Source organism: Cucurbita pepo, chromosome LG01 (genome assembly GCF_002806865.2).
Source record: "Cucurbita pepo subsp. pepo cultivar mu-cu-16 chromosome LG01, ASM280686v2, whole genome shotgun sequence".
In the NCBI taxonomy this organism is placed as follows: Eukaryota; Viridiplantae; Streptophyta; class Magnoliopsida; order Cucurbitales; family Cucurbitaceae; genus Cucurbita; species Cucurbita pepo.
Window position 1 is genome coordinate 7,055,611 of NC_036638.1, and position 20,182 is coordinate 7,075,792.

General features: G+C 30.6%; 7 protein-coding genes across 7 annotated transcripts; 1 reads left to right on the top strand and 6 right to left on the bottom strand.

Annotated features, from left to right (window-relative positions):
* Positions 1-308: 308 nt before the first annotated feature.
* On the bottom strand, positions 309-3,462 carry LOC111776488 (WAT1-related protein At5g07050-like). Its single transcript, XM_023655947.1, has 7 exons — positions 3,160-3,462; positions 2,976-3,038; positions 2,737-2,853; positions 2,367-2,607; positions 1,479-1,640; positions 1,242-1,393; positions 309-588 (listed from the first exon to the last, which is right to left on the bottom strand). The coding sequence occupies exons 1-7, from the start codon at positions 3,354-3,356 to the stop codon at positions 348-350; spliced, it is 1,173 nt and encodes a 390-aa protein (XP_023511715.1). The 5' UTR covers positions 3,357-3,462; the 3' UTR covers positions 309-347.
* An 807-nt stretch (positions 3,463-4,269) lies between these two features.
* On the bottom strand, positions 4,270-7,164 carry LOC111807706 (putative F-box protein At1g67623). Its single transcript, XM_023693549.1, has 3 exons — positions 7,112-7,164; positions 6,335-6,941; positions 4,270-4,347 (listed from the first exon to the last, which is right to left on the bottom strand). Exons 1-3 carry the CDS (start codon positions 7,162-7,164, stop codon positions 4,270-4,272), a joined length of 738 nt encoding a protein of 245 aa, XP_023549317.1.
* A 1,383-nt stretch (positions 7,165-8,547) lies between these two features.
* Positions 8,548-9,513, bottom strand: LOC111807759 (putative F-box protein At1g67623). The gene is made up of 2 exons (XM_023693630.1): positions 9,461-9,513; positions 8,548-9,283 (listed from the first exon to the last, which is right to left on the bottom strand). Exons 1-2 carry the CDS (start codon positions 9,511-9,513, stop codon positions 8,548-8,550), a joined length of 789 nt encoding a protein of 262 aa, XP_023549398.1.
* A 1,281-nt stretch (positions 9,514-10,794) lies between these two features.
* Positions 10,795-11,760, bottom strand: LOC111807811 (putative F-box protein At1g67623). Its single transcript, XM_023693691.1, has 2 exons — positions 11,708-11,760; positions 10,795-11,530 (listed from the first exon to the last, which is right to left on the bottom strand). The coding sequence occupies exons 1-2, from the start codon at positions 11,758-11,760 to the stop codon at positions 10,795-10,797; spliced, it is 789 nt and encodes a 262-aa protein (XP_023549459.1).
* A 1,498-nt stretch (positions 11,761-13,258) lies between these two features.
* Positions 13,259-14,224, bottom strand: LOC111807828 (putative F-box protein At1g67623). Its single transcript, XM_023693713.1, has 2 exons — positions 14,172-14,224; positions 13,259-13,994 (listed from the first exon to the last, which is right to left on the bottom strand). The coding sequence occupies exons 1-2, from the start codon at positions 14,222-14,224 to the stop codon at positions 13,259-13,261; spliced, it is 789 nt and encodes a 262-aa protein (XP_023549481.1).
* A 1,550-nt stretch (positions 14,225-15,774) lies between these two features.
* Positions 15,775-16,752, bottom strand: LOC111807904 (putative F-box protein At1g67623). The gene is made up of 2 exons (XM_023693724.1): positions 16,700-16,752; positions 15,775-16,522 (listed from the first exon to the last, which is right to left on the bottom strand). The coding sequence occupies exons 1-2, from the start codon at positions 16,750-16,752 to the stop codon at positions 15,775-15,777; spliced, it is 801 nt and encodes a 266-aa protein (XP_023549492.1).
* Positions 16,753-18,067: 1,315 nt separating this feature from the next.
* On the top strand, positions 18,068-19,038 carry LOC111776506 (protein MIZU-KUSSEI 1). The gene has a single exon (XM_023655973.1). The coding sequence runs from the start codon at positions 18,174-18,176 to the stop codon at positions 18,894-18,896; it is 723 nt and encodes a 240-aa protein (XP_023511741.1). The 5' UTR covers positions 18,068-18,173; the 3' UTR covers positions 18,897-19,038.
* The last annotated feature ends 1,144 nt before the right edge of the window (positions 19,039-20,182 follow it).

Below are 20,182 nucleotides of genomic sequence, written 5' to 3' on the forward strand. Positions count from 1 at the left end.
TATATATATATATATATATATAGATATAGATATAATTAAAATAATATACTACTAAAAATAAGAGAGTATAAATGTATATAATATATGCATTACCATTTTTATCCTAAAGTTAGGTGTAACTCCAATTTCTTATTCTAAAACTATTAAGGTAGCTAAAATAATAAAATATGTGACTGATTTTTAAAATTTAATTTAAATAATATTATGAGTAACACAAAATCAGATAAGATCACAATTTATTTCATATTTTCATTATTACAAATATTATGAGTACAAAATAGAAGAACTCAAACATCATAAACATGAAAAGACAAAAAAGCCCCTTCCAACATCCCTTTTTCCTTCAATTATTCTCTTGGGATTTGGTTGGGTTTGATGGGGTCTTCAGGGGTAGGCATGGAAATGAAAATTGAATTATTTGCAATATTATTATTATTATTATTTGGTTGAGAAGGAGGCTTGATTGGTTGTGGTATTTCTTCATCAGAAGAAGCAGCGGCAGCACCGACTTTGATCTCCAAATTCTCTCTGTGCTTTCCCCAAAGAACTGAATATAGCCCAAACACTATGAAGATGGATCCTATTATTCTGTCACATCACAAAAATCCAATAATTTAATTAATGGGGAATTTTATGATGCCTTTATATATTCCTAGTAGAGATTTTAATTCCAAAGAATTTCAAATTTTATTAATTTTATATAATGTATCTTCGGGTATGAATATTCTCGAGTGGTTGGAAGTATCGTGTAACCCGTAATTACGTTCTTATTCTCTTCCCTACAGTTCAACAATAAAAATTATACTATATTCCGATAATTTAAAAAAATAAAATAAAAAAATAAAAATATTTAGGTTATATACGTTGTAACAGCTCATCAGCAAATATTGTCTTATTTAGACCATTTGTTAAGGAGAAGTTTCCATAAGAAATGTTTCATTCCTCCCTCTAGACGTGAGATCCTACGATCCATTCCTTGTGAGCCAGCGTCCTCGCTGGCACACTGTCCAATGGCTGACTCTCATACCATTTGTAATGGATCAAGCTCACTACTAATAGATATGGACTTTTTTGGGTTTTTCCTTCTAGGGCTTTCTCTCGAGGTTTTAAAACGAGTATGTCCGGGAGAGATTTTCACATCTTTATAAGGAATACTTAATTTTCATGTCTGATCAACGCGGGATCTCACGATAAATATATATATATATATATATATATAATATGATTAAAAAATTATTTACCCTCCAAGAAATATCTTTTCAGCGAGGATGAAAGAGCCCATGATGGCCACGATTATCATCATCAAAGGGCTAAATGCAGTTGCAAATACAGGTCCCCTCTTTATAATCACTAGCCCTTGTACGTAGTATGAAATACTTGACGTCACAATTCCCTACAGAGTAATAATAATAAATTAATAATATCAGTTAGAAATGAGAAATAATAATAATTTAAAATTGATATGAACAAGAGATTACAGCATAGGCAGCAGCGAGGAGGTTCATATCCCAACCAATTCTCCAAACGACAGCTTTGTGCTCAGCTACTAATGTCACAGCTATGGCTTGCAAAGTCCCAACAAAGCATACAAGTGTAGTGAGAGTGAATTGATGGTTCTTGTATGTCTTCAATGCTTGATTCTGCACCCAAAAACAAAGAGTACACCATTCTTACTTGTAGTTTATATAAACGACAACTCAAACTCACTGTTAGTAGATATTGTCTGCTTTAGCTCATTACGTATCATCGTTAGCCTCACGATTTTAAAACACATCTACTAGTGAGAGGTTTCTACACTCTTATAAGAAATGCTTTGTTACCATCTCTAACTGATATGGGATCTCACAATTCACGGAGTCCAACATCTTCGTTGGCACACCGCTCGGTGTCCAGCTCTAAAATCATTTGTAACAGTCCGAGCCCTCCGCTAGTAGATATTGTCCGCTTTGGCCTGTTACATATCGTCATCAGCCTCACGATTTAAAAACGCGTCTACTAGGGAGAAGTTTTCACACACTTATAAGGAATGTTTTGTTCTTATCTCCAACCGACGTGGGATATCACAATCCACCTTAAGAACCAAGTGTCCTCGTTGGCACACCGCTAGCAAATGTTGTCCGATTTGATCCATTACGTATAATTGTCACCCTCACGGTTTTAAAACACGTCTATTAGGAAGAAGTTTCCACACCCTTATAAAGAATGCTTCATTCCCTTTTCCAATCAGTGTGAGGTCTCGTAACACATGCTCTAAGACCTTTTTCGACAAATACAGCTCGATTTACTGAAAAACAAACCGAAACAAGATGCGGGTTTTGTTGGGTCGGGGTCGACGTATTAGAATTTAAAGGGAAGTACTAAATTACCTGCAAGACAAAGAGAGAAGCCCAAGCAAGAGTGGCAATGATGAGGAACATGGAGCCTTTGAACCAATCTTTGTTGGCTTTATCATCAGAGGCTTGATTAGAGTGATGAGAATGTTTAGACCAAGGCATTTGAACAAGTGGACCTTTGTACAAAGTCATCACCATTGCTCCACCCACTGTCACTAAGGTTCCCAAAACTTTTGCTTGGCATCTCAGTTTCTTCATCTCCAAATTTTCCATCCTTTTGACCATTTTTCATTTTCCCACCAACCAAACAGAAAAAGAAAAGAAAATTTTTTAGCCTTTGATCTACAAAAAGAAACTATACATTTGTTTTTTTGTTTTTTGGGATTTGTATATTTCTAAGTACCTGAAAATCACAGCCATCACGAATGTCATTGCAGGCAGCATGTTGCTCATGGCACAAGAGAACGTCGGCGAAGTATATTTCAACCCGGCGTAGTAGAAATTTTGATCGATTACCGGGCTGCGAAAAGCAAAATAAACAAAAAGATTATGAAAATATAATGCTCGTTGTGATTATCGTTTACGACGAACTTTTGAATCGTAATATCAAAAACGGATTTTTATACTTTTAAAATTACTCACCCGAGCAAAGCCAACACAAATATTTGAATGAAAACTTTGAGTGTTATCTTCGGTTGTCCTCTCCTGAAATCAATTGAAAAAGATCAATACAAATTAACCCATTTCAATTCCCGAGCAAACTTTAAGACCTGTTTGATAACCATTATTTAGAACATTTTCATAAAAGCTTCGAACGGGGCATTACCGTTCAAAGAAGAGAACGAAGGGAACAATAGAAGCGGTAGCGAAGGCGTGTCGATAAACGACGAGGACGTAATGACTCATCCCTCTACTAAGAGAGACCTTAGAGATGATGTTCATGCCAGCATATCCAAATTGTAAGGATATCATGGCAAAGTAAGGCTTTGAATTCTCAAGGAATCTAAAGCTTAGCTTTCCCATTTTCTCGGGAAAATATGAGAAAATGAATTAATTTTCCAGGAAAGTAGAGAGAGAAAAGAAAAGAGGAGAGAGAGGAAGTGCTTTTTGAGAAGGAAGCTTTGTGTTTAGAGAAAACTGGGAAAGCTCAACTGATATTTATACAGCTCTTGAGGGAATCTTTCTCATTGATTTTTTTTTTTCTTTATGAGATTCCAATTATAATTTAATTTAACTTAAAATATATATATATTTCTTCATGAATTTCTGTTTCTGAATTAGTTTTTATTAATTAAATATTTTTATTTTCAATTTCTTTACTAATTTTTCAAAAATAAATTTTGTAGGAAGCAACAAAAAAAAAAAAAATATTATAAGCATGCAATCAAATATACCTTGAATATAAAAATTAAAAATTCCCAAATTCTCATTTTTAAAAAAATATACTTAGGAGTGAAATTACGAAAATACCCTTATAAACTAGATTTTAGAGAATTATGCTTTTTAGATTTTCCATTTCTTTAATTTATTTTTATTCTTTAATAATGACGTAGGAGTAATTTCCTTTGTGGAAAATAAGATTTTTTTTTTTTTTTTTGAATGTTGGGAATATGGCAATATGTAATGAATGAGAGAGAAATATTAAAAAAAAAAAATGATATTTATTCATATTCTCCTCCCAAATTCTCTCTAGTGGATACTAATTCATCATCCTCTTTCTCTCATTCCCATCCTATTTGCTTCTCATTATTTGAATCTCCCCCCTAACCCTCTTATTCATCTTCTATCTCAAATTTTATTCCCTTAACATTGTCGTTCGGGTCAAATCCTGAATCAAGTTACGTTGTTCGATGAGCCTTCGTAGAAACTAGAATTAAGTTGTTGGTCCGAGAAAGGCTAACCAAGTCAATGATGTTTAGCTGGTCTTTTCAGATGATCAGACACACTGAGACTGAGACACGACTTGAATTCCCACCGGGGTAGCAATGAGAAATCTTGGGCAATGGGTGAAAGCCTGATCCAACAATATCCAAAAGTTATTCAAAGAATTGCCACTGACACTCTAATTATGACCGTCTCATCCAATAATTTATCCTCAAAATTTGGTTGTAAGATACAAACGGATAAAACTAGATGACTAGTAAAAAAATAGATTTTTTTTATAGAATTTTTGTAAGAATTTAAATTTTTATAAATAAATAAAAAATTATAGTAACCTAAATTTTAAAAATAGAAAGAAAAAAAATTGTTTGGAAGCATAATTATTTTATTAAAATAAACCCCATTGAGTTATAATGCAAATATGGGTGAAAATCACTAATAATATTTTTTTATTAAAAAAAAAAAAAGACAAGATTTATAACATTTTAAAATGTTTCAAACCTGTTTATATATATAATTATTTAATGTAAAAAAGAATATTAATTATATTAATTAAAGCAATAATATATAGATCCAAAGGTATAAAACAAATAATGGAAGGTTCCGAACAGCATATTGAAAATGGGAGTGGGATACGCGTCATACAATTTAGAGGGCATCCGACTCAAGCTCCAAGTGGGGATGAAAAAAGAATTATAATAAATAAATAAATAAAAATAATTAACAGAATTTCAAATAATTTCTATCTATATTAACAAGATACACTTTCGTCATATAAAAAACGTGTAATTATATATGCTGATTTATGAGAACCGTCTTCACTCTCATAAGTAATTCAAATCAAGTAGGTAACGTAATCAAGAAAATGTGTCGGGCATCAAATGTCGAATCTGAATCGTTCCATTGCAGCTATTTTTCCTTCTAAGAAAGATTATCATCTCGTCATTTTTGGGTTAGTGTTGACTATATTGATTCAAGATGAGTTAGAATCGTTGCTTATAATTTCGGCTCATTGCATCGTTATTTATGATTCCCATGCGTTGCATCATTGTTTATGATTCCCGCTCGTTGCACGTTTGCCCACAAACCTATATATTAGTTCATATACATTGGTGTAATATTAATTTGGAGAGATTAGCCATCTATTCTATATGCATACACACATGATTAGAGAACTAAAATAAAATATGATTCTATTCTTATCCTCAATCTTAATATTTTCATTTGTCCTACTTACCACTTTCATATAATCATATCAACACTTAATATTAATATTATATGATTAATTAAGAAACTTCTAAACGTGTTACAATATAAATATGAAATTAACGCTTAATTAATTCGTTACGAATTTATTCTAAATTTTTTAAGAAGTCATTTAATATAGAATTACTGCAAATAAAGCAGGTTTAACATTAAAGTTTCTATGATTAAATCATCGAAAATGAAAGTGCATAAGATTGTCATAAGCAGTATCTTTCATTTCCTTTAAGCCTTTTGTAATCATCTTATCGTCAAGATCGCTCTCATTCAGACGTAGTCTCGGTTCGTTTATGTATTCATCATTTATTTGAATGTCGCAACTATGCATATTCTTAATGGTGGATAATATATATATATGGTTTCCTAGAAAATATACAGAATAATTATTCAAAATAAAAATAAAATCTATTATTTTATTCCCACGTAAGAGTAGCTGATTCTCATATTGATGTCGTTCCAAAATAAAATAAAATAAAATAAAATAAAAATAAAAATAAAGTGGAGCACTAAAAAGAACCTCCAAATATTTATTCATCAACTACTAGCAAAATGGATAGCGATCTATCTCAAGGGATATTTCGGTAATTATACATTGAAGTAACATTTATATGACTCTCACGACTAATTATAAAATTAATTAATTCAAATATATAAATACGATTAAAAAAAAAAAAAATAATTCTATCTGGTAATTAAAAGGGCCCTAATAGAATATCATGACTCTCTCTTCTCTCACTTCTATGACTCTCACGACTAATTATATTACAAAATTTCAGAACTTCCTCTTTCCATTTACACGCTTCGCACGTGGGCTCTCCATAATAATCATCATAAATCCAATTCCATCCAATTCTCACGTTCTTGTTCTTCTTACAACAATTCTTAACCATACTCTTAGAGCCCATCTGATCACTGGAATCCTTTTTCGGCAAAAAAATCTTATTCCTGATCCAAAGATGATAAACAAATTCCTCAACTTTGTGACGACAATGAGCCATTTTAAACCCTAATTTTTCCTCACAAATCTTCAAGAACTTCACTCCCTCGTCCTCCAGATTCTTTGTGTACAAAATGATGCCGTATACATAACAAGCTTCCAGATAGTCTTTTTGGGCAGAAAGCTTTAAATATTTCATTCCATTAGCTTCTCTACACTGGGAGAAGAACTCCAACATTCCCGATCGGTATAGAGCCTCTGGGTTTCCGTTGTTGACGCATTTTCCCATGAATGACCAAAATTCTGGGTCGATTTTCCATCGAAGAGTACGGAAGTTTCCAGTGGATGCATGTTGGAATATGTAGTCGTGGTTTGATGCTTTGAGAAATTCCTTGGTAGCTAATTTGGCATGGACTAAGTCCTTGATTGAATAAGCTGCAACTTTTGCCAGAATTTCGATCAATAAATCATTCGGGAGTGATTCTATAGTCGATGGACAAGCACTGAAACGCGCCCTTTTGGTTGTCCTACACATCATAAATTAGAGGGAAACAAACTTAAAGAAGAGCTCGACCCACGGCCAAATTAACAAAAGTGGTGGGTCACCGCGATAATAAATTTATTATTGAAAACTGAAAAATAATTAAATAATTTTTATTAATAAAAAAGTACGCATGCAAAAATTAAGCTAACGTACCTTGAAATCTGAGAGTCAAGAGTCTGAGATTTTTGTTTTAGGAAATCGGCCATCGTGCTACGATCTTCAAGCTTTTCACTTATGAACGGTGTCGTTTTGCTGTTTATAAAGAATTTCACGAATATTTTAATCTAGAGACGAGGAAACTCGAGTTTGTTTATGAATAAAAAAAAATACTTCCTAAAATACGTTGATTGGAGGGAGAATGGGAGAGTTTATATAAGGAAAATATTTTGAATTTCCTTATCATAGTACGAAATCTGATTTTAATTATCCTTTTTTTAAAAATAAATCTGAACTTAAATATTTATCTCATCTACATTTTTATTAAATATTTATCTCATTTACATCATTATCAAATATTGACTAAAAATTTAAAGATTATGAAAATTTATTATTTTTTTAAAAATAAATCTGAAGTTAAATATTTATCTCATCTCCATTTTTATCAAATATTTTTTTTTTTATTATCAAATATTCACTTTTCTAAATATATATTTATCGACAGTTATTAAATAAGATTAAGAATAGAAAATTTATTATCTTTTTTAAAAAATAAATCTGAAGTTAAATATTTATCTTATCTCCATTTTTATCCAATATTCACTTTTCTAAATATATATTTATAGACATATATTAAATTTAAATTTGAAAATTTAAAGATTATGAAAGTTTATTATTATTATTTTTTTTAAATCTGAAGATCTCATAAACTCCGACATTGTTAAGTTTAGGGCATGACTCTAATACCATACGTTAGACGAACACGACTCTCCACAATGGTATGACTTTACTTTGGGCTTCCCAAAAGGCCTCGTACTATTTAAAATAATATTCCTCGTTTATAAATCCACGATCTTCCACTAAATTAACCAATGTGGACTCACTCCCAATAATCCTCAACATTATTTACCTATATTAACTTAAATAATAATTTTTGTGTTAGATATTTAAAATTTTAATTATATTAGTAGCTTTTAATTAATAGTCCCAAAACTTATACACATATTTAGTAAGTAATTATTATATGTAATCATTCATAAAGAAATAAGCTACGGATGCTGTGTTTTTTTAAGTTTCATTAATGGAAAATATTTTGTTTTTTCCTTTTTGGTTTATATTTCCATTACCTAACACCATAAACCTAATTTCAGTTTTCCGTCCCCATTTATTAATATTTATGTTTAAAATAAATAAAGCGTCTCGTACGAAAAGGTTTTATACGTCCTTGTTTCGTTTTTCTCCCCAATTGATATGAGATCTCACAACGTACTTTCAAGTTCGGACTTTATTATAAATATAGTAATATTTTTAAATAAATTTCAAATTTGAATATTGATAAGCTTTGACGGTTAATTAATTCAAATATATGAACACAATTATAAAAAAATACAAATAATTTTATTATTAAGCTAATAATGGTAATTACAAGTGCCCTAGAGCATATCATAACTCCCGGTTCTAAGCATATTACAAAATCTCGAAACTTCTTCATTCCATTTACACGCTTCACACGTGTGTTCTCTATAATAATCATCCTCATCATTTCCATCCCATCCAATTCTTCTCACGTTCTTCTTACAACAATTCTTAACCACACTCTCACAGCCCCTCTGATCACTGGAATCCTTTTCCGGCAATGAAATCTTGTTCTTAACCCAAAGATAACGAACAAATTCCTTAACTCTCCGACGACATTCAGCCAATTTAAACCCTAATTTTGCCTCACAAATCTTCAAGAACTTCACTCCCTCATCCTCCAAACTCGCTGCGTACAAAATGATGCCGTATACGTAACAAGTTTCCGGGTAGCCTTTTTGGGCCGAAAGCTTTAAATATGCCAATCCAGAAGCTTCTCTACAATGGGTGAAGAATTCCAACATTCCCTTCTGGTATAGAGTCTCTGGGTTTCCGTTGTTGTTGCATTTTTCCATGAACGACCAAAACTCTGGGTTGTTGTTCCATATAAGTTTCTGGAAGTTTCTAAGGGACGCGTGCTGGAATATGTAGCCATGACTTGATGCTTTGAGAAATTCCTTGGTGGCTAATTTGGCTTGGACTAAATCCGTGAATGAGAAAGCAGCAACTTTTGCCAGAACTTCGATCAATAAATCGTTTGGGAGTGATTCTATGGTCGGTGGAAAATCATTGAAACGCGCCATCTTGGTTGTCCTGCACATCATAAATTAGAGGGAAACAAACTTAAAGAAGAGCTCGAGTCGCCAACAAATTGGGAGAAGCAGGTCACAACCGCCGTAATAAATTTATTATTCAAAACTCGTTGACGAAAAGTAATCAAATAATTTTTATTAATAAAAAAGCATACATACAAAAATTAAGCTAACATACCGTGAAATTTGAGAGTCAAGAGCTTGAGATTTTCGTTTCAGGAAACCGGCCATCGTTCTACGATCTGCAAGCTTTTCAGTTATGAACGGGATGGTTGGGAGTGTTTATCAAGAATTTGAGGAATATTTTGATGGGAAGGAGCAGAAAGGAAGCAGTGAGATGGGGTTTTAAAGGAAAGAAAAAGTGTTTCGGAAGAGGAAAATATGTTGTTTGGAGGGAAAATGGAAGAGTTTATATAAGGAAAATATTTTGATTTTTCTATTCAGTTTTGAATTTCCTAATCTTATTACAAAATCTTATTTTAATTATCTTTTTTAAAAAACAAATCTGAAATTAAATATTTTAAAATTACAGCCTTTATTTAATTTCTAAGTGTTATTACAATTATCTTTCCCTAAATTTTTGGTTTACTCCGACTATATTTACTCTGTTAATATTTTTTTTTTGTGGATGATTATTTTAAAAAAAATAATAAATTTTCTTATTTATCTGATCTACATTTTTATCAAATATTCACATTTTTTATATTTATATTTATTAAACGGTTATTAAATTTTAAAGATTATGAAAGGTTATAACTATAATTAGGTTTTCAAACTTTAAAATTAAAAACATAAAATAGTTTAGTAAAATCTATTTTTGCAATAAAAATTTATTTAATAATATAAATATTTAATTAAAAAAAAAACTAGAATCTCCCTATTATAAAAATTACAAGAAAATATAATACACTTTTCAAAAATAAAAAAAGAAAGACAAAACAAAATAATTTAATGTGGACTCACTCCCAATAATCCTCAACATTATTTACCTATATTAACTTAAATAATAATTTTTGTGTTAGATATTTAAAATTTTAATTATATTAGTAGCTTTTAATTAATAGTCCCAAAACTTATACACATATTTAGTAAGTAATTATTATATGTAATCATTCATAAAGAAATAAGCTACGGATGCTGTGTTTTTTTAAGTTTCATTAATGGAAAATATTTTGTTTTTTCCTTTTTGGTTTATATTTCCATTACCTAACACCATAAACCTAATTTCAGTTTTCCGTCCCCATTTATTAATATTTATGTTTAAAATAAATAAAGCGTCTCGTACGAAAAGGTTTTATACGTCCTTGTTTCGTTTTTCTCCCCAATTGATATGAGATCTCACAACGTACTTTCAAGTTCGGACTTTATTATAAATATAGTAATATTTTTAAATAAATTTCAAATTTGAATATTGATAAGCTTTGACGGTTAATTAATTCAAATATATGAACACAATTATAAAAAAATACAAATAATTTTATTATTAAGCTAATAATGGTAATTACAAGTGCCCTAGAGCATATCATAACTCCCGGTTCTAAGCATATTACAAAATCTCGAAACTTCTTCATTCCATTTACACGCTTCACACGTGTGTTCTCTATAATAATCATCCTCATCATTTCCATCCCATCCAATTCTTCTCACGTTCTTCTTACAACAATTCTTAACCACACTCTCACAGCCCCTCTGATCACTGGAATCCTTTTCCGGCAATGAAATCTTGTTCTTAACCCAAAGATAACGAACAAATTCCTTAACTCTCCGACGACATTCAGCCAATTTAAACCCTAATTTTGCCTCACAAATCTTCAAGAACTTCACTCCCTCATCCTCCAAACTCGCTGCGTACAAAATGATGCCGTATACGTAACAAGTTTCCGGGTAGCCTTTTTGGGCCGAAAGCTTTAAATATGCCAATCCAGAAGCTTCTCTACAATGGGTGAAGAATTCCAACATTCCCTTCTGGTATAGAGTCTCTGGGTTTCCGTTGTTGTTGCATTTTTCCATGAACGACCAAAACTCTGGGTTGTTGTTCCATATAAGTTTCTGGAAGTTTCTAAGGGACGCGTGCTGGAATATGTAGCCATGACTTGATGCTTTGAGAAATTCCTTGGTGGCTAATTTGGCTTGGACTAAATCCGTGAATGAGAAAGCAGCAACTTTTGCCAGAACTTCGATCAATAAATCGTTTGGGAGTGATTCTATGGTCGGTGGAAAATCATTGAAACGCGCCATCTTGGTTGTCCTGCACATCATAAATTAGAGGGAAACAAACTTAAAGAAGAGCTCGAGTCGCCAACAAATTGGGAGAAGCAGGTCACAACCGCCGTAATAAATTTATTATTCAAAACTCGTTGACGAAAAGTAATCAAATAATTTTTATTAATAAAAAAGCATACATACAAAAATTAAGCTAACATACCGTGAAATTTGAGAGTCAAGAGCTTGAGATTTTCGTTTCAGGGAACCGGCCATCGTTCTACGATCTGCAAGCTTTTCAGTTATGAACGGGATGGTTGGGAGTGTTTATCAAGAATTTGAGGAATATTTTGATGGGAAGGAGCAGAAAGGAAGCAGTGAGATGGGGTTTTAAAGGAAAGAAAAAGTGTTTCGGAAGAGGAAAATATGTTGTTTGGAGGGAAAATGGAAGAGTTTATATAAGGAAAATATTTTGATTTTTCTATTCAGTTTTGAATTTCCTAATCTTATTACAAAATCTTATTTTAATTATCTTTTTTAAAAAACAAATCTGAAATTAAATATTTTAAAATTACAGCCTTTATTTAATTTCTAAGTGTTATTACAATTATCTTTCCCTAAATTTTTGGTTTACTCCGACTATATTTACTCTGTTAATATTTTTTTTTTGTGGATGATTATTTTAAAAAAAATAATAAATTTTCTTATTTATCTGATCTACATTTTTATCAAATATTCACATTTTTTATATTTATATTTATTAAACGGTTATTAAATTTTAAAGATTATGAAAGGTTATAACTATAATTAGGTTTTCAAACTTTAAAATTAAAAACATAAAATAGTTTAGTAAAATCTATTTTTGCAATAAAAATTTATTTAATAATATAAATATTTAATTAAAAAAAAAACTAGAATCTCCCTATTATAAAAATTACAAGAAAATATAATACACTTTTCAAAAATAAAAAAAGAAAGACAAAACAAAATAATTATTAAATGAAGTGTAGACAATGGACAGTGCACCGACAAGACGTTTAAAAATACTATACAATATCGTACGGTTTAATACTTATATATCATTCAATTCATTTTATTAGCTACAGAAGTATATATAATTAGATTAAGAGACATATCTGAACCGTTCATAATTATTTACTTTAATAATAATAATAATTTTTGTTTTAGCTATTTAATTTTTTTTTATTGTATTAGTAGCTTTTAATTGGTAGTGTCAAAACTTAGAACACATATTTAGTAAGTAATTATTAAATATAACCATTTAGAAATAAATAAGCTGTACGGATGTTATGTTTTTGTAAGTTTCATTAATGGAGAAGATTTTGTTTTCCTTTTTATATTTCAATTTCCTAACCACATAAAACTAAATATCCTAACTGACACATTGCACGGGGTTTGGTTCTGATATAATTTATAATGGTTCAAACCTGATGCTAGTATATATATATATATATATATATATATATATATATNTTCCGTCCCCATTTATTAATATTTATGTTTAAAATAAATAAAGCGTCTCGTACGAAAAGGTTTTATACGTCCTTGTTTCGTTTTTCTCCCCAATTGATATGAGATCTCACAACGTACTTTCAAGTTCGGACTTTATTATAAATATAGTAATATTTTTAAATAAATTTCAAATTTGAATATTGATAAGCTTTGACGGTTAATTAATTCAAATATATGAACACAATTATAAAAAAATACAAATAATTTTATTATTAAGCTAATAATGGTAATTACAAGTGCCCTAGAGCATATCATAACTCCCGGTTCTAAGCATATTACAAAATCTCGAAACTTCTTCATTCCATTTACACGCTTCACACGTGTGTTCTCTATAATAATCATCCTCATCATTTCCATCCCATCCAATTCTTCTCACGTTCTTCTTACAACAATTCTTAACCACACTCTCACAGCCCCTCTGATCACTGGAATCCTTTTCCGGCAATGAAATCTTGTTCTTAACCCAAAGATAACGAACAAATTCCTTAACTCTCCGACGACATTCAGCCAATTTAAACCCTAATTTTGCCTCACAAATCTTCAAGAACTTCACTCCCTCATCCTCCAAACTCGCTGCGTACAAAATGATGCCGTATACGTAACAAGTTTCCGGGTAGCCTTTTTGGGCCGAAAGCTTTAAATATGCCAATCCAGAAGCTTCTCTACAATGGGTGAAGAATTCCAACATTCCCTTCTGGTATAGAGTCTCTGGGTTTCCGTTGTTGTTGCATTTTTCCATGAACGACCAAAACTCTGGGTTGTTGTTCCATATAAGTTTCTGGAAGTTTCTAAGGGACGCGTGCTGGAATATGTAGCCATGACTTGATGCTTTGAGAAATTCCTTGGTGGCTAATTTGGCTTGGACTAAATCCGTGAATGAGAAAGCAGCAACTTTTGCCAGAACTTCGATCAATAAATCGTTTGGGAGTGATTCTATGGTCGGTGGAAAATCATTGAAACGCGCCATCTTGGTTGTCCTGCACATCATAAATTAGAGGGAAACAAACTTAAAGAAGAGCTCGAGTCGCCAACAAATTGGGAGAAGCAGGTCACAACCGCCGTAATAAATTTATTATTCAAAACTCGTTGACGAAAAGTAATCAAATAATTTTTATTAATAAAAAAGCATACATACAAAAATTAAGCTAACATACCGTGAAATTTGAGAGTCAAGAGCTTGAGATTTTCGTTTCAGGGAACCGGCCATCGTTCTACGATCTGCAAGCTTTTCAGTTATGAACGGGATGGTTGGGAGTGTTTATCAAGAATTTGAGGAATATTTTGATGGGAAGGAGCAGAAAGGAAGCAGTGAGATGGGGTTTTAAAGGAAAGAAAAAGTGTTTCGGAAGAGGAAAATATGTTGTTTGGAGGGAAAATGGAAGAGTTTATATAAGGAAAATATTTTGATTTTTCTATTCAGTTTTGAATTTCCTAATCTTATTACAAAATCTTATTTTAATTATCTTTTTTAAAAAACAAATCTGAAATTAAATATTTTAAAATTACAGCCTTTATTTAATTTCTAAGTGTTATTACAATTATCTTTCCCTAAATTTTTGGTTTACTCCGACTATATTTACTCTGTTAATATTTTTTTTTTGTGGATGATTATTTTAAAAAAAATAATAAATTTTCTTATTTATCTGATCTACATTTTTATCAAATATTCACATTTTTTATATTTATATTTATTAAACGGTTATTAAATTTTAAAGATTATGAAAGGTTATAACTATAATTAGGTTTTCAAACTTTAAAATTAAAAACATAAAATAGTTTAGTAAAATCTATTTTTGCAATAAAAATTTATTTAATAATATAAATATTTAATTAAAAAAAAAACTAGAATCTCCCTATTATAAAAATTACAAGAAAATATAATACACTTTTCAAAAATAAAAAAAGAAAGACAAAACAAAATAATTATTAAATGAAGTGTAGACAATGGACAGTGCACCGACAAGACGTTTAAAAATACTATACAATATCGTACGGTTTAATACTTATATATCATTCAATTCATTTTATTAGCTACAGAAGTATATATAATTAGATTAAGAGACATATCTGAACCGTTCATAATTATTTACTTTAATAATAATAATAATTTTTGTTTTAGCTATTTAATTTTTTTTTATTGTATTAGTAGCTTTTAATTGGTAGTGTCAAAACTTAGAACACATATTTAGTAAGTAATTATTAAATATAACCATTTAGAAATAAATAAGCTGTACGGATGTTATGTTTTTGTAAGTTTCATTAATGGAGAAGATTTTGTTTTCCTTTTTATATTTCAATTTCCTAACCACATAAAACTAAATATCCTAACTGACACATTGCACGGGGTTTGGTTCTGATATAATTTATAATGGTTCAAACCTGATGCTAGTATATATATATATATATATATATATATATATATATATATATATATATATATATATATATATATATATATATATTTTAATTTTATTTCCCTTTCGGGATTCCCTTTTTAAAACCTATTTCGTATGTAGAGGTTTTCACACGCTTAGGAAGAATGATTCGTTTTCTCCACCGATGTAGGATTTACAATATATTTTAGACTTTATTATAAATGCACTAATATTTTAAAATAATTTTCAGTTTTGAAAAGGTTTGACAGTTAATTAATTCAAATATATATTATAAAAAATTTCAAAGGTTTGACAGTTAATTAATTCAAATATATATTATAAAAAATAACAGATAATTCTATCATTAACTTGATAGTGGTAATTACAAGTGCCCTACCATAATATCATAACTCCCGGTTCTAAGCATATTACAAAATCTCAAAACTTCCCCATTCCATTTACACGCTTCGCACGTGTGTTCTCCATAATAATCATCCTCATCGTTCCAATCCCATCCAATTCTTCTCACGTTCTTCTTACAACAATTCTTAATCACACTCTCACAGCCCCTTCGATCACTGGAATCCTTTTTCGGCACAGAAATCTTGTTCTTAACCCAAAGATAACGAACAAATTCCTTAACTCTCCGACGACATTCAACCAATTTAAACCCTAATTTTGCCTCACAAATCTTCAAGAACTTCACTCCCTCATCCTCCATACTCGTTGTGTACAAAATGATGCCGTATACGTAACAAGCATCCGGGTAGCCTTTTTGGGCAGAAAGCTTTAAATATGTCATTCCAGAAGCTTCTCTACAATGAGTGAAGAATTCCAGCATTCCCTTTCGATATAAAGTCTCTGGGTTTCCGTTGTTGTTGCATTTTTCCATGAAGGACCAAAATTCTTTGCTGTTGTTCCATAGAAGTTTCTGGAAGTTTTCAAGAGATGCGTGCTGGAATATGTAGTTGTGGTTTGATGCTTCGAGAAATTTTTTAGTGGCTAGTTTGGCTTGGACTAAGTCGGTGAATGAAGAAGCTGCAACTTTTGCCAGAACTTCGATCAATAAATCGTTTGGGAGTGATTCTATGGTCGGCGGAGAAGCGCTTAAACGCGCCGTTTTGGTTTTCCTTCACATCATAAATTAGAGGGAAACAAACTTAAAGAAGAGCTCGAGCCACCGCCAAATCAGTAGAAGCCGATGGCAGCAGTCGTAATAAATTTATTATTAAAAACTCGTAAACGAAAAATAGTTAAATAATTTTTATTCATAAAAAAACATGCATGCAAAAATTAAGGTAATGTACCGTGAAATCTGAGAGCCAAGAGCCTGTGATTTTCGTTTCACGAAACCGCCCATCGTTCTACGATCTGCAAGCTTTTCTCTTATGAACGGGATGGTTGAGTTGTTTATCAAGAATTTCAGAAATATTATGATCGAACAGAAAGGAAGCTGGAGTTTGTTTATAAGTCAGATGGTGGTAAGATGGGAGAGTTTATATAAGGAAAATATTTTGATTTTCTTATTGATTTTTGAATTTCTTTATCTTATTACAAAATCAGATTTTAATTATCTTTTTTAAAAACAAATCTGAAGTTAAATATTTCAAAATTACCGCCTTTATTTAATTTATAACTCTTATTACCATTATCTTTCCGCAAATCATTGGCTCTTTTAATATTTTTTAATATTTCTTTTTGTGGATGATTATTTTTAAAAAAAAGTCATGAATTTTCTTATTTATCTCACCTATATTTTTATCAAATATTCACCCTTTTGAAATTATATTTATCAACGGTTATTAATTCAATTTTGAAAATTTAAAGATTAGGAAATGTTTAAAAATTAAAAAGATAAAATAGTTTAATAAAATCTATTTTTGTAATAAGAATTTGGTTAATAATATAAATATTTAATAAAAATAAGAAAGAATCTCCTTGTTATAAAAATTACGAGAAAATATATTACACTTTTTAAAATTAAAAAAAGAAAGACGAAACAAAATAATTATTAAATAGGGTGTAGATAATGGACGTTTTAATACTTCTATATCATTCAATTCGTTTTATTAACTATAGAAATATATAAAATCGAATATATATTTAGATTAAGAGATCGAACACTTCATAATTATTTACTTTAATGATAATAATAATTGTTGTTTTAACTATTTAAATTATTTATTATATCAGTAGCTTTTAATTAATAGCACCAAAACTTAGAACACATATTAAGTAAAGTAATTATTAAATATAATCATTTAGAAAGAAATAACTTAATTTCAATTTTCCGTCCGCATTTATTAATATTTATGAACTCTCTCTTTAATCCTTAAAATAATAATAATAAATAAATAGACTTTGTTTCAAACGTGTTTTAATTTTAAAATATATGTACTAATTCAATAAATAAATTCGGGATGGGATTTTTTATTTATTTATTTTAGGCTTTTTCTTTTTGCTACAATTGTTAAAAAAAAAAAAAAACAAAAAAAAAAACAAAAAAACTGAAAAATATTATATATGTATATATAGACATAATTATATATGTAAATTATTTTCCAGATTTCTAAGTCTAACTACTTAGGAAAAAAAATATTAAATCATTTATTTAGACCGATTAAATTGAAAAAAAAAATGATAAAAATAGTCAACATAAATTATTTTTGCCTCACGAAAAATAATAATATTAATAATTATAATTAAAATGATTCAATCGTGGATGCCACAACAAATTCCCTCTTCTTATACGAACTCTCCTTCCACCACCATTTTCGCAAAATGGCCGAGCCGAGAAAATCCCCCTCGCCGGCGCCGCCTCAACGGTCATCTCCGCAGTCGTCACCGCTGCCGGAAATTTCACTCCAACCATCTCCAAAACGATCAGGTTTCTCAAAGCCTACAAAACTCCTCCGGCAAGTCCGCTCCGTCTTCCGTACACTTCCGATTCTGTCGCCGGCGTGTCGAATTCCACTAAACGGCAGTCGGCTACACGACGGCTACGTACACGGCGGCGCTCGGATCACTGGAACGATTTTCGGTTACCGGAAATCGCGAGTTAATTTGGCGTTCCAAGAAAGCCCTAGGTGCCTACCGATTTTGATTTTGGAACTGGCGATTCCGACGGGGAAACTCCTCCAGGACATGGGGCAAGGGCTTGTCAGGCTCGCGTTGGAGTGCGAGAAGCGGCCGTCGGAGAAGAGGAAGATTCTGGAAGAGCCGATTTGGACATTGTACTGTAATGGAAGAAAATCGGGATATGGAATTCGGAGAGATCCGTCCAGTGAGGATATGAAAATTATGCAGACTTTGAACGCGGTGTCGATGGGCGCCGGCGTGATCCCGGCGGAGGAAGCGGCGGAGACGGCGGACGGCGATCAATTGACGTATATGAGAGCGTATTTTGAGCGAGTGACTGGATCCAAGGACTCCGAGACGTTCTACATGATGAATCCCGATAGCAATAATGGTGCTGAACTCAGTGTTTTCTTGGTTAGAATTTAAATAATATTTTTTATTTTTTATATTTTATATTTTTTGGTTATTTTTCTTTTTAGCTGATAATATTAATGTTAATTTCTTGATGCTTTGAAGATAGCGTCGGAAAAATGTATCATGGCGTGTAAAAATCGTTTGAGAAATTTCATTTTCTGACGTTGAAAAAACTGAATTCTTTACTGACAATTTTAGTGGAAAAAACCCATGAATTATTGCAATATTGTAAAAAAAAAATTAGTTAAATTAATAAAAATATATTTCCGAAGCTCACGGCTGACCTATATCTTTAAAATGTGTAATGCCTCGTTATTACTAATGTGAAATTTCATAATTCACTCTTTTTTGAATCAGCGTGGGATCTCAGAATCTACTAGGTCCACCAACTTGGGGGCCATCCTCATTCTGGCTCTGGCATACTGCCCATAATACTATTTGCCCAAAAATAATAATAATAAATAAATAAATAAAAATTATTATTATGTTTTAAAATAAATAAATAAAACAAAATAAAAATAATTCTTCCTCATTTCTCTCCGCTAACTAACTATTAACTATTGTTACTCCTCCAATAATTTCTCCTCAACCAAAATGAAACAGAAATGAAAAAAATGTCAGTAGAAACCAGGAATACCTCACATTAAATTTATAGAAGATGAATTTATAAGAGAGGATGAAGATTTACATAGGGGAGAGATTTGAGATTTCTCTATAAGTTATATCTCAGATCTCTCTTCTTTTATCCAATTATTTAGTTTTATTTAACTTACCTGTTCGAAAGATACTACATGAAAAAGATAAAATTCATTAATTGGTCAGAACTAATTGCTAAGAAAAATAAAAACTAATTTATCAAAATTCCCTATTTCCAGCAAAAACAAATATAAATAGAAAAAACAAAAAGGTTCGATTTAGTTTAGCTAACAGTGACCTTAAATTAAGTAGAAAATTTCGGGTCCTTACATTAAGTTTATTGTTAACAGATACTGTCATCTTTAGATGTTTCGTTTTCGACTTTCCCTTTTTAAAAACGCAATCTATTAGGAAAAGATTTCCACACCATTACAATGAATATTTTGTTCTCCTCACCGACTATTTAAAAGTTCAAGTAGATTTTTTAAAAATAATATTAACTATTTCTATACCAAACATATAGTAAAAATATTAATGATTTTTTAATTGATATTATTTTTCTAGAACTTTTAATTGCTCTAAAATGAATGAACCTGAAGGGAAAAAATTAAAAGGAATCAACCACAATCATGGGAGGACATAACTTGAATGTTGTCACAAAA

Coding starts and splice junctions, on each gene's coding strand:
- LOC111807811 (XM_023693691.1), bottom strand. CDS start 11,760: ATGGCCGGTTCCCTGAAACGAAAATCTCAAGCTCTTGACTCTCAAATT. Junction 11,531..11,707: donor CTTGACTCTCAAATTTCACG/GTATGTTAGCTT, acceptor TATGATGTGCAG/GACAACCAAGATGGCGCGTT.
- LOC111776488 (XM_023655947.1), bottom strand. CDS start 3,356: ATGGGAAAGCTAAGCTTTAGATTCCTTGAGAATTCAAAGCCTTACTTT. Junction 2,608..2,736: donor GTGATGGCTGTGATTTTCAG/GTACTTAGAAAT, acceptor AATGGTCAAAAG/GATGGAAAATTTGGAGATGA. Junction 1,394..1,478: donor TCCTCGCTGCTGCCTATGCT/GTAATCTCTTGT, acceptor ATTACTCTGTAG/GGAATTGTGACGTCAAGTAT.
- LOC111776506 (XM_023655973.1), top strand. CDS start 18,174: ATGGCCGAGCCGAGAAAATCCCCCTCGCCGGCGCCGCCTCAACGGTCA.
- LOC111807904 (XM_023693724.1), bottom strand. CDS start 16,752: ATGGGCGGTTTCGTGAAACGAAAATCACAGGCTCTTGGCTCTCAGATT. Junction 16,523..16,699: donor CTTGGCTCTCAGATTTCACG/GTACATTACCTT, acceptor TATGATGTGAAG/GAAAACCAAAACGGCGCGTT.
- LOC111807759 (XM_023693630.1), bottom strand. CDS start 9,513: ATGGCCGGTTTCCTGAAACGAAAATCTCAAGCTCTTGACTCTCAAATT. Junction 9,284..9,460: donor CTTGACTCTCAAATTTCACG/GTATGTTAGCTT, acceptor TATGATGTGCAG/GACAACCAAGATGGCGCGTT.
- LOC111807828 (XM_023693713.1), bottom strand. CDS start 14,224: ATGGCCGGTTCCCTGAAACGAAAATCTCAAGCTCTTGACTCTCAAATT. Junction 13,995..14,171: donor CTTGACTCTCAAATTTCACG/GTATGTTAGCTT, acceptor TATGATGTGCAG/GACAACCAAGATGGCGCGTT.
- LOC111807706 (XM_023693549.1), bottom strand. CDS start 7,164: ATGGCCGATTTCCTAAAACAAAAATCTCAGACTCTTGACTCTCAGATT. Junction 6,942..7,111: donor CTTGACTCTCAGATTTCAAG/GTACGTTAGCTT, acceptor TATGATGTGTAG/GACAACCAAAAGGGCGCGTT. Junction 4,348..6,334: donor GTTGTAAGAAGAACAAGAAC/GTGAGAATTGGA, acceptor TTGTTGGATCAG/GCTTTCACCCATTGCCCAAG.